We start from the raw sequence: 12,597 nt of genomic DNA on the forward strand, positions 1-12,597 counted from the left end.
AAAGACTGGGGGAACATTATTCATTAACAATGAGTATACCGTAAGTGCTGTATTTAAACAACAATGTTGTTTCATTATTTATTAGTCTCTCTCTCTCAAAAGGATTTGTTTCAGATCGGTGTCTTTGGCAGACTCCAAGTTTGGATAGGATTGCAAAACAGTTCTCTCTTGTTCCCAGAATGTTTCTTTCTCTAATGAAGAGTTGTAATAACGGGATCATTAGTAAGGTGTTACTATCCACAGTTGTGTTCCCTCATGCTGCTATTTAGACAACTGTAAAGTGGATATGAAATAGCACCAGCTCCGAACTCTTAGTGTTTTATTCAGTCTGTGTTAGAGAAAATTACTACACACAATGCAAGGCAAAAGTAAATAAACCAGCCTTTTCTGAAATCCTGTCCTTGGCTGAAAAGTCATGGGGGTGATTGCTAGTTACAGTATAGGCCACAGAGATGACTTTGTGTGATCAGGGATTCACAGTGAATATATTGTCTCAGCTGGAGGGAAGCTTTTGTTTCTCCATCCCCACAGTACGTTCTTCTTGGGTAAAATAAAGGATTCCTCTCTGTACTGCTTCAGGATGGGCTGTCCAGCTGATCTAGATCTGTCCCTTACTCATCACATAAGCTCCTGTCCTTTTCAGAAAAGATCTGTATATCTTTAAGCATCCACAGAATGGGAGTTTACCAGCAGCAAAATGCGCAGGCATGGTGGTTAGCAGGTCAGTGCAGCATTAGGCTGTGTCAGGCCTGTGCACTTCCCTTTGCTCTTCTTCCTTGAATGGCATCTTTCCCTTGTGTCATCTGGGGTTCCTCATGCTGATTGGTTTTCGATTCATGGCTTTTAATTATAAATGAAAAGACAATGTTAGCTTACACATCCCCTTGCTTTTCAGCATGTTCATGTTTTCTTCTTTACTCCCCAACCTGAAATTATAGGGCTGGTTCTGGTGCAGTTCACTGGCTGAGATCAAAAGCAGCCCAATGTTTGCAGCTCATAGAATGTAACAGCCTATTTGAAAGCCCCAGCATGTCAGTGCCCAAGAACCACCTATGGATGGAAATCTGAAGCGTGCCTGGAGGAGTGACTGTGTGTGACAGCTATGTGGGGGGTTGGGGGAAACTTCAAGTGATCGATTCCCACAGCATCTTAGATTTTCTGCCAGGACAGACCAGCGTTAACTTTAACAATCATGAAGACTACTTGCCTGCATTTGAGGGGTTAATTACTCATGAAGTTGACGAGTTCAAACTGTATTTGTTGCCTGGCAGACTTGCTTTAAGCCAAGCCAGTGCAAAATATCCTCTTAGTGGCAGCCTTTTTTGTTTTCCTTTGGGGGGACCACACAGGTACCTGTGCTGGCCTGAATGTATAGATAAGCTTTACAAGTAAGCACCTAATGTATTGAAACATTGGTATTGGAGGTTGCTATAGATTCGAGGTGCTCATTATCAGCTGCGTATACAGGAGGGGAAAAACTGGAAGATCCACAGCCTCTTCCACAACCCTGTAAACATACCTTGGACACTTGTTTCTAAGTGGGCATTTCTGCCACTTCCATTTCAATAATAGCTCAGCAGTTTACTCACATAGTTGCTTCTTATTCTCTCTAAGGGTCTGTCATTATGCAAATATATAATACATCTTGAATGGTTTATGTTCTCTGTGTCAGTAAAAGGGCTTCCTAAGCATCAGAAGCCCACAGCAGTTCAAATCCCCATGTAAGCCATCTCTGAGTAGGTATACGCTAGACTGGAATTACAGGACAGAAACAGAAGTCTTGAGTACAAGCCCTTCCTGCCCAAGGTCAATTAGGAATTCCTCATAATAGCAGGAGGGCCTTATTCTATAGATGGACTTACTAAGAGGGTGGTTTCTTTTGGTTAGGCTGGCATGCAAATGTCAAAAGGAAGTGGCTGGGGGAGGGGGCAGGAGGCAAGGCAGAGTGATATGTTTTATTTTTATCCTAAAATTACATTCAGTGAATTTAGTACAGTGAAAGGTGCTGTCTTGGGCTGTTCAGAGAGTTCTCTTAGAGTTCTGTCTCCACAAAACAGACAGCAGTGACAGTGCTTTTTTTTTCTTGATTTTTAAAATGCGAATCGGGAGAAGAGGAAAAATGCATTAAATCTCACATGTGTTTTCTCATTCTGTCCTCTGGTACTGTGGTGTAAATCAAGAACAACTTCTTGAGCTCAATGAAATTAATTCAATATAAAATCAGTGTGATTCAGTATCAGTGTGATTTTTGCAAGGTGTGCTGTGTCTTCTGACAGTTGATTAACTTTTTTATTGGAGTAAACAGAATGGTTTAATCTTAATTTTTGAGTTTCTCTGGTAGGTCAGTAGCCAGAAGGACAGAGGACGCTGTGAAGATTACCTGTACAGCATGGTGGTGTCCCAGAAGTTCGTGGTTAAAACCCTTCTATGACTCAAGGACAGGGTGCTTCAGGGAGGACAAAGGAAAAATAGTTTACAGATCAGCCAAGTTCAGTGGGACAGATGTCTTGATTTGGGAGCAACAACATTTGAAATCAAACCGTGAAGTGTGAGATACCAGAAGCCTTTATATTTTCTTCGCGGTGAAGGACCAGTTACAGAGACCAGTTGTCACCTTTATTGACCTCTTAAAATAATTGGTCTGCAGCATGTTACAGTACAGCACTGTGCCACAGATCCCGGGAGTCTAGATACAAAGGACTGAGCTAGAAGTTCTGCCGAGGTTTGAAAGTGTAACTAAGAGCGATGTAGAGAGTGATGTGGTTGTGCTGTAGGAGTGATATAGAGCTGTGATTTGTGCTGGAAGCCGGAAGGAAGCAATTGGCACAGATTGAAACTATGCACACTTTCAACAAAGTGGTGCCAAGTAGCCACTATCCAAACACAGAAAAAAGCCAAAGAGAAGAAGCGTAAGTAAGGCTGCAGCTGCTATGAACGGTGAACATAGAGCCAGTAGTGCTATGGGTAATATTATAAACTTATTGAATAGACAAAATTCAGACATAAGGCTGGACATTACAGCATCTTCTCCCAGCTGTGCTTCTCGGCCGCTCCAGGCAGACAACAGGCTATTGCTATACACAGTTTCAAATGGATTTGTCAGTGCACAGCGTTCTTAATTCTTGTGACTTGTTTATGTCATGGCTGAAAGTAAGGATGTCAGCATTTAACCAGATGAGGCTGAGAAATTATGTGACTAGAAATACTCAGAACACATAAAAGAGAGGTGACTGGAAGCGAGTCAGGAGTTTATTTCTCAGCATAATAACCAGTGATTAATGGTTCCAAATTTATGATTAACTGTGTAGCAAAAAGATGGACAAGTATCTGCAGGAGATTGCTGGAGTCCCTGATGAAACTCTAGTTCACTTCACTGGGGACAGTTTGTAGTAAGGCAATAATCTATATATTCACCCCTCAATAAGAAGTGTGAAGTCCTGTGTTCATTGTTTCGCTGGACTGCAGATCTGTTGTGTTCAATTTGCAGATAAGGCAACGTGTTTGGTTTTGTGGTTTGCGTCAGGGGATAGGGTCAGGATCTTAACTGCAGCCCAACCTAGGAGCTGCTAGCTGAGCTAGGCTTTTTCTTACTGTGCGATGTCATTGCTCATAAATGCTCTGTGAAGCCCAGCAGGTCCCAGTGACACCAGGGAGGTGCCGTTTCTTCTTACTTCAGCTATAACTGAATTAAACTAAATAGCAGTTTGGCATATTGTGTGTAGAGTGGGATGGGATCCAGCCTATCAGGTGTTGTGCTACATGGTTTGCTTCAGCTTTTACTCGTCAAACGTGCACATAGAATAGAATTCTATGATTCTAGAATTCTATAGAATTCTATTCTATGTGCACGTTTGACGAGTAAAAGCTGAAGCAAACCAGATCTCTCTAGAATAGACCTACAAAGTACAATTTTTCCGGGTATAAATTTTCTTAATGACGATAGAGTTGAGAGCTCAGGGGACCATCTTAAACTCACTTGTGGGAGATATCTCAATGTACTTTCATGCAAGTCAGCAGATTTAGGTCAAAATTTTGCAGAAGATAATGCTTCATGTATGTTACTTACCTCTTTGACCATCTAGTTTTGTTGATTTCTGAGCTTTCATTGATGTCAGGTGTTGGCAAAAGCCCTTAGCCTAGTATGGTTAAATTGGCGGAAGTTTACTTCTTGCTGGTAGAATGCATGTTGAGTGGTGAGAGCTGGAATACAGTGCTTCAACAAAAATACAGCTTTAATGGCAGAAACTGCAGCAGCATTAAGGATGTTGGCGGCTTCACTGCCAAATGGTCACAATGTGGGCTGCAGGGTCTTCATTACTCACAAGAGCTTATTATCTGGCTGGAGGAGGGACTAGTGAAAATTTATTTGCATGTAAGTTGCCAACTGCTGGGTGGCGTACTATTAGCAAAAATCTCAACGGCGACTATCTCTAACCAATTCTTCCTTTCTATTTTGCTCTGTTTCTCTTGCAGGACTTGTGAAGTTGGGGGTTCACTGTGTCACATGTCAGAAGGTCGCAATAAAAATTGTCAACAGAGAGAAGCTCAGCGAGTCGGTGCTAATGAAGGTAATTTTCTAATAGGAGATTTTTAAAAAAATTAAGTTCTTGGCTCTGTGTCTTCTGTTCCATGCAAAATTAATATCTTTAATTACGTATAACAAACATCCCTGTCAGTACTAGGATTATGCGAAGCATAATAACAATAATTTAGTTATGGGGGAGGCTAGGGCAGCTGAAATTAAATGGGAGTATGCCTGTGCTTTGTGGACAAAATAAATGGTCAGCTGCAGAGTTGTTGCTTCTCTGCTGGGGCAGATGTGTGTTGGGCATCTGACTTCTACTACTGCAGGAGTGCATAACAATTGCGGTACATTGCAGACTGAGGTGTACATATGTCAGTAGGAAGAGATTTAAGAGAGGCTGGTGAATCTGTTGTTTGGATACTCCTACTGCTTGCTCTGCTGCATGGGTTCGTTATGATCTGATGTGCCAAGGTCCGTGACTGTTTAAAGCTGTTGTAATTCTGTTAACAATCCACAGAGCTGTGCCATTGGAAGCCATCAAAGTGTCTGTCCCAGTGGTCCCAATGACTGTAGTGTTCAGAAGAGCTTAATTCGTTTTTTATCTAGCCTTGTGATAGCCGTCTTCTTTACATGAGTGTCATTGATTGATCTTGGAAACCTAAAAATAAAATAAATATATGCATAAAAGTTTATTCATGTGATTTGGTGACTAGAAAGGCTAAATTCAGCTTGATGAGAGGGAACACAACTGCACTGCAATCAACAGAATTCCATCAAGCTGTCACCTGCAAATGACGCTAACAGGTCTGCATGCAGCGTAGAGCACTTTATTAAGGTAACCTCCCTATAAGCACATGGAGCATATATCTTTACACTGCTGTTTCTTATATGTACTTCTGTGTCAGCTGTTTTCCAGCACAAGTAAGTATAGCAACCTTACTGGGAGCAGAAAGAAAATGGAGATTACAGGAATATGCAGTCAGTGAATGTTACACATACAATGTAATTTTATTTTTTTCAGAGAAGGATTCTTAAAGTTTGTATTCAATTGTAATGTATTCAGACTTACCTTTCTGGAATTTCATTGATGTATTCCCTCTCCTGCAGTACTGTGGATTCAAACAGTCTTCTAATATAGACCAAAAGTTAGAAAGTGAAATAGGTAAGAAAACTGCAAGTTTAAAGGGAGATTCAGTGGATGAATGGAACACAACAAAAGCAAACAAAGTGTGTAAATGGTAAAATCTGAATGAGACTAAACACTTTGAATAGTTTCCAGAGTAACATAGTAGGAATATTTTTAAAAAACATGAGCATTTTGTTTGCTGAGAGACACTGTCTGGTATCTGTATAAAACATTTTATTTACCTCATTGATTTTCAGAGTAGGAGGCAAATCACTTAGCATAGCAAAGTGATCTCTGCTTTAGTTATGTTGCATTACCTCAGTTGTAGTATGAAATCTGAGTAGTGAAATGGTGTGTTAGGCCCTTGTTTACACAGCCGCATGCTGAAGCGTGCCGTGTTTTCTGTAAGATTGTATAGCATCCTTCTCTGGAGAAAACCACGTGTTGTATTGTGATTCTCATTTTCAGACCATTCTTGGTGAGATTTTCTCTTTCAAGAATTCTGTTCTCTGTGCTCAGGAGGTTGGAACAACAGATGGGGTTGAAGTGGCTTGCCCAACTCAGTAACCAGATGTCTTTTCAGGAATGCCCTCTGTCTGATGGTCACAGACAGGGCCTGAGACTTCTAAGTGAATTTGGAATTGACTGTACTGTTAGCCAGCTTAAGCCAGCCTGGCCGAAGGGGAAAAATGCTTGCAGCTTTCAGCAATCTCAATGTGACCATTGCCAAGCATCCAGCTGACAGCTTGCTGTGTGGAGTCAGCAGCCACAGGGAAATAGCCAACAGTGAAGCCAAGTCATGGTGGTATGGTGGCATTCCTACTTTGCAAATCTTCCCACTAGCTTATCAGTTCCAGTGGGCTGTGCAGAACAGTCCCTGGAGCCAAATGATTCAAGACCAGAGCTACTCTCCCAAACTGGGCCCAGACTGATGGACTTTGCTTTAATCCATCCTTGGACAGAAAAACTGGATCTGACAAATATGCACACCTGCTGCGTGAAGCTGTAACACTGCAGTGCTGTGGCCATTTATCCTAGAGCATAAGGAAGAAGTCTGCTCGTGGTCCTTTCAACATCTAAAATGACAGGCACAAGCATATACAGCAGGCTGCTTTCTCTGCCATTGTTATTCTGTTTTAACTTGCTTCTTATAGACTTCATTTCTCCAGTGTTTTTGCAGTGGTTTATTCTGTATGTTCGGGGAACTGTCCCTTCTTTTTGCAGTTGCTCTTCATCTGAGCGGTGCAGAATTGAGAGGCATTTGGTAAAGTGCTTTCTAATCATAACGTCGTAGTATCAATATTTCTGGAGAGAAGAATTTGGAATAGAAGCAGCTGGTCTCAATTAGCAGAACTGCTGCTATGGAGATGATACACAGACAGGCATGATGCAGCGCAAGCTGCGGTAAATGTATCATCCAAGCGCTTGCTGCCCTGTCAAAGGACAGGGCTGCTCAATGCACATGCAAACGTTTTGCTTTGTCATGCCCTTGCTCACTAAACACAGGCTGGGGAGCAGCGTTCATTTCCCGGCTCCAGCTTGGGCCTGTTTGGGAGCCTGGTTTTGGGGCAAAGCTACAAATGTAATTTCACAGATGAGAATAGAAGGGCTGGTTCTGTTCTTGCTCCTGCTTTCATGCAACTGATAAAAGCTTCAGCTGGGTTTCTTCAGCTGCACCGTGGTAACTCCCACTGATGTGGAGACCTGCCTCCCACAGTACCTCTAGCTTGCTCTAGCACAAATCGGCAGAAAGATTTCAGAAAGGAGTGTGTTATAGGGAGCGTCTTGAGATTGAAATAGGGTTCATTAATTTCCCTGAATTACTTCTGGATTGCTGAGAGGGAAATTAGGCCCAGAATACCAGAGCTGAATGTGTCCGTAAAGCAGTAAGCTTTCCTGAACAGGCAGGTTCACTATTGATGGTTGCATTTTCAGTACCAGCACAAGCGTTTGGAGTTTATAACTTCAGATATAAACGTTAAAGCAAATCTTTCCTCTGATGTGGTAAAGGCTTGTTTGGAAACGTTGAGTGTCTCATGAGACGTACTCAGAAGAGTCCTTTCCTCTTTACCACCTCACCAGTTCTCTTCCACTTCCTCCTTCCAAAGAATAAACAACAGCAAAAAAGCAACTCTCTTGGTGATCCATCAGACGAAATACTCTTTGGACAGACAATAGTAGTAGAAGAAATGGGAGCATAAAGGGTGAAGAGTGAGAAGGTGACAGCTGGCCTTGGACTAATTACTTGAACACACAGGCATCCTGAGAAAGCCACAGATGTCCCAGGCTTGATGACTGGAGCCCAGAGCTCCATATGTGTGCTTTGTGTGTAAGTGCCTTTTGTTTCTTCTGACCAAGTCCTCCAGTGCTGGCCTTGAAGGGAGGCAGGTATTTCCAGGGTGGGGGATGGGAAGAGACACAGTCCCTTCCACGTTTCTCTTGTGGAGCTCGATTGAAACGTGACTGGTGGGCTTCAGGGAGGTTGGTTGGTTGGTTGGTTGTTTTAGTGCCTTGTGGTGCTAATGAGCTCTGCTTCTGAAAGATTCTGCAAAGGTGTAGTGTGTGTTCTTAAGCAGGGAGGATCATGCAATGATCACTGATTGCCTGAAATAATTGAGTGGAGCGATAGGTAGCAGGAACTGCCAGGACAACTTATGAAAGTATACTTGTAAATAGGCACTGCTTTGCATGGTCTTTTCATCATCTCTTGCTTTTTCCTGAGCTTCTATTTCAATAGCTACTTATTTCTTTACTACCTTGTCCTACTTTGAGTCTTTCCTTCCTTCTCCATTTTCTTTCAGTTGTTATTTTGCCTCTTTTTAACCCCTTTCGTTCTTTTTTTCTCCCCCATTCTGCGATGTCTTCCTTTTTTCTCTGTCTTTTCCCCTTTTGCTACAGAAAGTCGTGTAATAACTGTCATTGTTTTGTTGCAAAAACTGCTGAAATGCAGCATGTCTGGTTGAGGTGCCCGTTATTCAAGGAAAAAGTTTAGAAATTGGGCACAATTCAGTATCTGAGGGAGTAAGTAAACAATCAGAGCTCATGTTTTATGAGAGACTCAAGGGACTCAAGCTACCTAGTTTATTAAAGGGAAGGTTAAGACATAACTTAATCATGGTCTGTAAATACTGATAAGGAGGATAGGCATTTGATAACAGAGGATTTTACAGTCTTGGGGGCAAAAAGCTTATTGGAAACTAATAGTTGTAAGCTGTAGGTAGACAGATTAAATGTAGATATACTAGGCCTATTTGACCACTGGATGAAGTTACTAATTGCAACAAGCCACCCAAAGCTCTGGTGAGTTTCTTTCCCCTGAAAGACTATTAAACTTCATCTTAAACTGCTGTGTGTTTTTCTAAAACCTAGATCCTAGTTCAGCTTCAGCTGCTGGACTTGCAGCAGGAAGTAGTTGAAGATGGTTTCCTGATCCGTGCTATGCATTAGCTCTGAGTAGATTAACGAAACAGCCTCTCTGGCCTTAAAATCCATGGGGCTGTGAATTTGTAATCACACACTTGAAATCTGTAAAAAGTCACTTATATCTGTCTAGAGCATAAAGAGAGGTGCTTGTGGAACGTATCTGCAGAAGTAGAAATTTAGGCTCCCCCAAGCGAAGTTAAAGAAGAGAATACTTGAGAGCAGCATCTTCACTTTGGAATACCTCAGTTTCAGACTTTTCAAACAAAAGACACTGATATTGGCTGACCAAGCTGTCCTCAGCTGCTGACTGGAGGCCTGGTCTGCAGAAATCATTACCTGAATACCAGGGAGAAGTTAAATCTGAGACAGAGACAGAAATGGACTAATAGTGTACTTGGTTCAAATTCAGCTTTGATCATAACAAGGGCAGTTTCCCTGACATTAGCGAAGCCAAACTCACCAACGCCAAACCTGAATTTCACCAAATCAGAATTTTTTCTTAATGTATTCAATAGTAGCCTAATGTTTTCCAGCTGCAGTATTTAGGAGTTTTACTATTGATTGCAGTGGAAATGGTGTTAAGCTGCTGCTGAATCCCACTGAATACCCCTGCCATTGGGTACAAATGAACAAAGAAACGAGACCATGTAATTTCACCAGTGAAATGTGTTTAGATTAATCTAGGATGCTGGCACACAAGATTTTGGAGATGGTCATATTAAAAATAGCAAATAGGAGGGAAAATATTTCCATTTATTAAACAGAAGTCCCAAAGAAAAGGTTTTAAAGCATTCGTCAAACTTTCCAGGACTCCCTGATTAAGAAACACTGTGCTCACTTGCTGGTACTCATCTATTATTCTTCTGATTGATTGGCATATTGCTGTGAGAGGAGAATAACCCAGAGGACCTTGTATTCTTGGCAAAAAAAGATGAAAGGATAAAGGAAATTAAATCTCCCCAAAACATGTACATACTCTCTGATGCTCGTATTTTTACTTGCTGTTGAACGTGCAGGTTGCAATGTACAAATGAGTATGTTCACACTTACATGGATTGTCCATTGCTCATTCACTGCACGTGCTTGTTAAAAACACACACTCTTACCCTCATTGTGGTTTATCTTTAACCTGGAGACTTACCACACACTTGTCTGCTTTTAGCACTGGAAGAGAGCAGATTAGAAGTGTGCGTGTGTCTGTGCATATGTTTCACAGTGTGTAGGTGGTGAACAAACTGCAGGGATGATTGGCACTCATCAAAAAACATGAGTGCACAAACACACACTCACCCCCCGCCTCTGTGACCCTAGTTCGTATTCCAGTAGCAACCCAGTTAGCACAGCACAGCTTCATGTGTGTGAGTCTCTCTTCTGAGTTCAAAGAGATAAAAAAGCACCTTGCAATATGAAAAACATGGGGGGAAAAAAAAGGGGCTTTTTTTTTTCCCTGGCTCCCTTCTGCTATAGGGAATTTGGGAGTAGGGATCTGTTACTGAATGTATAATGCAGAGTGTTTTGTTTTAAACTGGAGCTGGTGGGGAGCACTGAAAGCCTGTTCACTTGTCATCTGTTTGAGCCATTAAAGAAGTTGGATAATTGTATTTTCTTTCAGAGAAGAATCACTCTCTGCCTCCACTTTCCACCACACCCACAAGGTACACAGTTTGAGGTATTCTTAAAGAAGGAAATTAAACAGGAATCACGAGCACATGATGTACCTGTCAGAGGAACAAACCTGTCAAGTGTGCACAGTGCCTTTTGCTTTCTAAAGTTAGTGTGATCAATTGAGGCATTTGGGCAAGCTATAAAAATAATTGGCCCTATTTTTTCCATCTTACTTTTAATTCTGCAGACTTATATTATAGCAGTCTGGCTCAAACCTCTATTGTACCAAAAACATTCTATCCACAGCCCTGTGTGTGCAAACGCATAGACACAGTCTACCATCCTCATGTGCTGCCTCAGTCATACAGCAATACATGTCCCTCATGAGCCCTGGCTAGAGCTAGTTAAAGTCAAGGAATGCTTTTTCCATTCATTTCACTTGATCATAACCATAATGCCTGGATAGGGAGATGACTGCTTCCAGAGATGAGATGTCTAAATGTACTCTGCCATCCAGTCCTCATCCCCCTGTGAAGCTGCTGTCAATAATTAGCCTGTAAATACCCTTTCTGTTCAGCTTTCTCTTTAACTGTTTCCACTGTAATTGCACGATGCTTGCATTTGTGGTGAGACAGACCTTAGTTTGACTTCACGTTGCTTTCTCTACTGAAGCTTCTGGGAATTCTCCTCTTCCTTTGTCAAAGCTTAGTTTTATCAAAAGATGCTGATTCACTAAAATGTTTTCTCTGAAATAACTTTGCTCAGTGAACTCCCAATATATAAAAGACCAGGTTTCTTTTGAACTCTGTCTGGATTCGTAGCAGGCTGTTAGGGAGTCCTGCTTGCCATCTCCAAAGCAGAGACCCTGAACGCCCTGCCTCTGCAGGGACTCCCACCGCCTCTGAGCCCTAGGTTATCAAGCCAAGATAGGAAGTCTTGAGACAGACTCCAGGAGTCCACAGCTGTGGGGCACTCCCAGCATCCCCAGCTAGAGAGATGTGACCCTACAAAGCATTGCTACATGGGGGAATAGCAGAAAGCACCAGGATCCTCAGCTGTTGTCAGGCTTGATGCTCAGTTTCCTGAGAAGGACAACCAGTAGGAGTTCCCTGAAAGGCAAGGGGAACCACAGGTGAAGATTAGCTTCCAGGTTCAGTCTTGTAGAGTTGGGGTGTGGAGTGTGAAAATCTTGAGACTGGCATCCAGAACTTGTAACCCCTGGTCAGATTCCATAGTATTTTCAGAATTTCTGCCTAGCTGGACACCCACTTGGTCTGGGAACCTGAAGCTTCATAATCCCCCAGCCTGGGTGGTCTCTGTAGCAGAGCCACCTGGAGCTGTAGTCTCTGCTAACTCCAGATGTGAACCATGGGTCTGGTGAGATTGTTTTTTTCAATCTGGAGCTGCAGGTTCTTTGGTGCATTCTAAACTTTACTTCTTTTTTTTCCTGACTCACTGAAGGTTGATGAAAAATGCTAAAAAGCATTGGATTTTGAACTGACTTAAGCTAAAACCTCTTTTAATTGACTTTTTCTACCAACACTTCAACCAGCTCTGTTCTGTGGTTAACTAATCAGTCTGAAGAGAGGGAGGATGAAACCTAGCCCAGTCTGCAGAGAGTAGAGGATGCCACAGGAGAGTGGGTTCTGGTTGAGCCATAGGTAGAATTGGCCACATTTACAGATAGGAAATGCATTTTAGATTATGGATAAAATAACTTCCTAAAGCTTTTAAGCAAAAAAGGAGTTGGCGGGCATGTTTTCGGACCTGAACTACAGAGAGATTTTTAAGTTAGAATCATAGAATTATCAAGGTTGGAAAACTTTCAGTAAGAAATTTTTCCTCATGTCCAATCTAAACCTCCCCTGGCGCAACTTGAGGCCACTTCCTCTTGTCCTATCGCTAGTTACTTGGGAGA

At 42.1% G+C, this 12,597-nt stretch overlaps 1 protein-coding gene across 1 annotated transcript in view; it reads left to right on the plus strand.

Annotated features, from left to right (window-relative positions):
- The window catches only part of BRSK2 (BR serine/threonine kinase 2), a 331,200-nt gene that overhangs the window by 161,418 nt on the left and 157,185 nt on the right, over nt 1-12,597 (plus strand). The window contains exon 2 of the mRNA XM_009288666.2: nt 4,474-4,568. Within this exon, the coding sequence (XP_009286941.1) occupies nt 4,474-4,568 (95 nt within the window). The remainder of the gene's footprint in view (nt 1-4,473; nt 4,569-12,597) is intronic.

Source organism: Aptenodytes forsteri, unplaced genomic scaffold (genome assembly GCF_000699145.1).
Source record: "Aptenodytes forsteri isolate BGI_AS27 unplaced genomic scaffold, ASM69914v1 Scaffold8, whole genome shotgun sequence".
Taxonomy (NCBI): Eukaryota; Metazoa; Chordata; class Aves; order Sphenisciformes; family Spheniscidae; genus Aptenodytes; species Aptenodytes forsteri.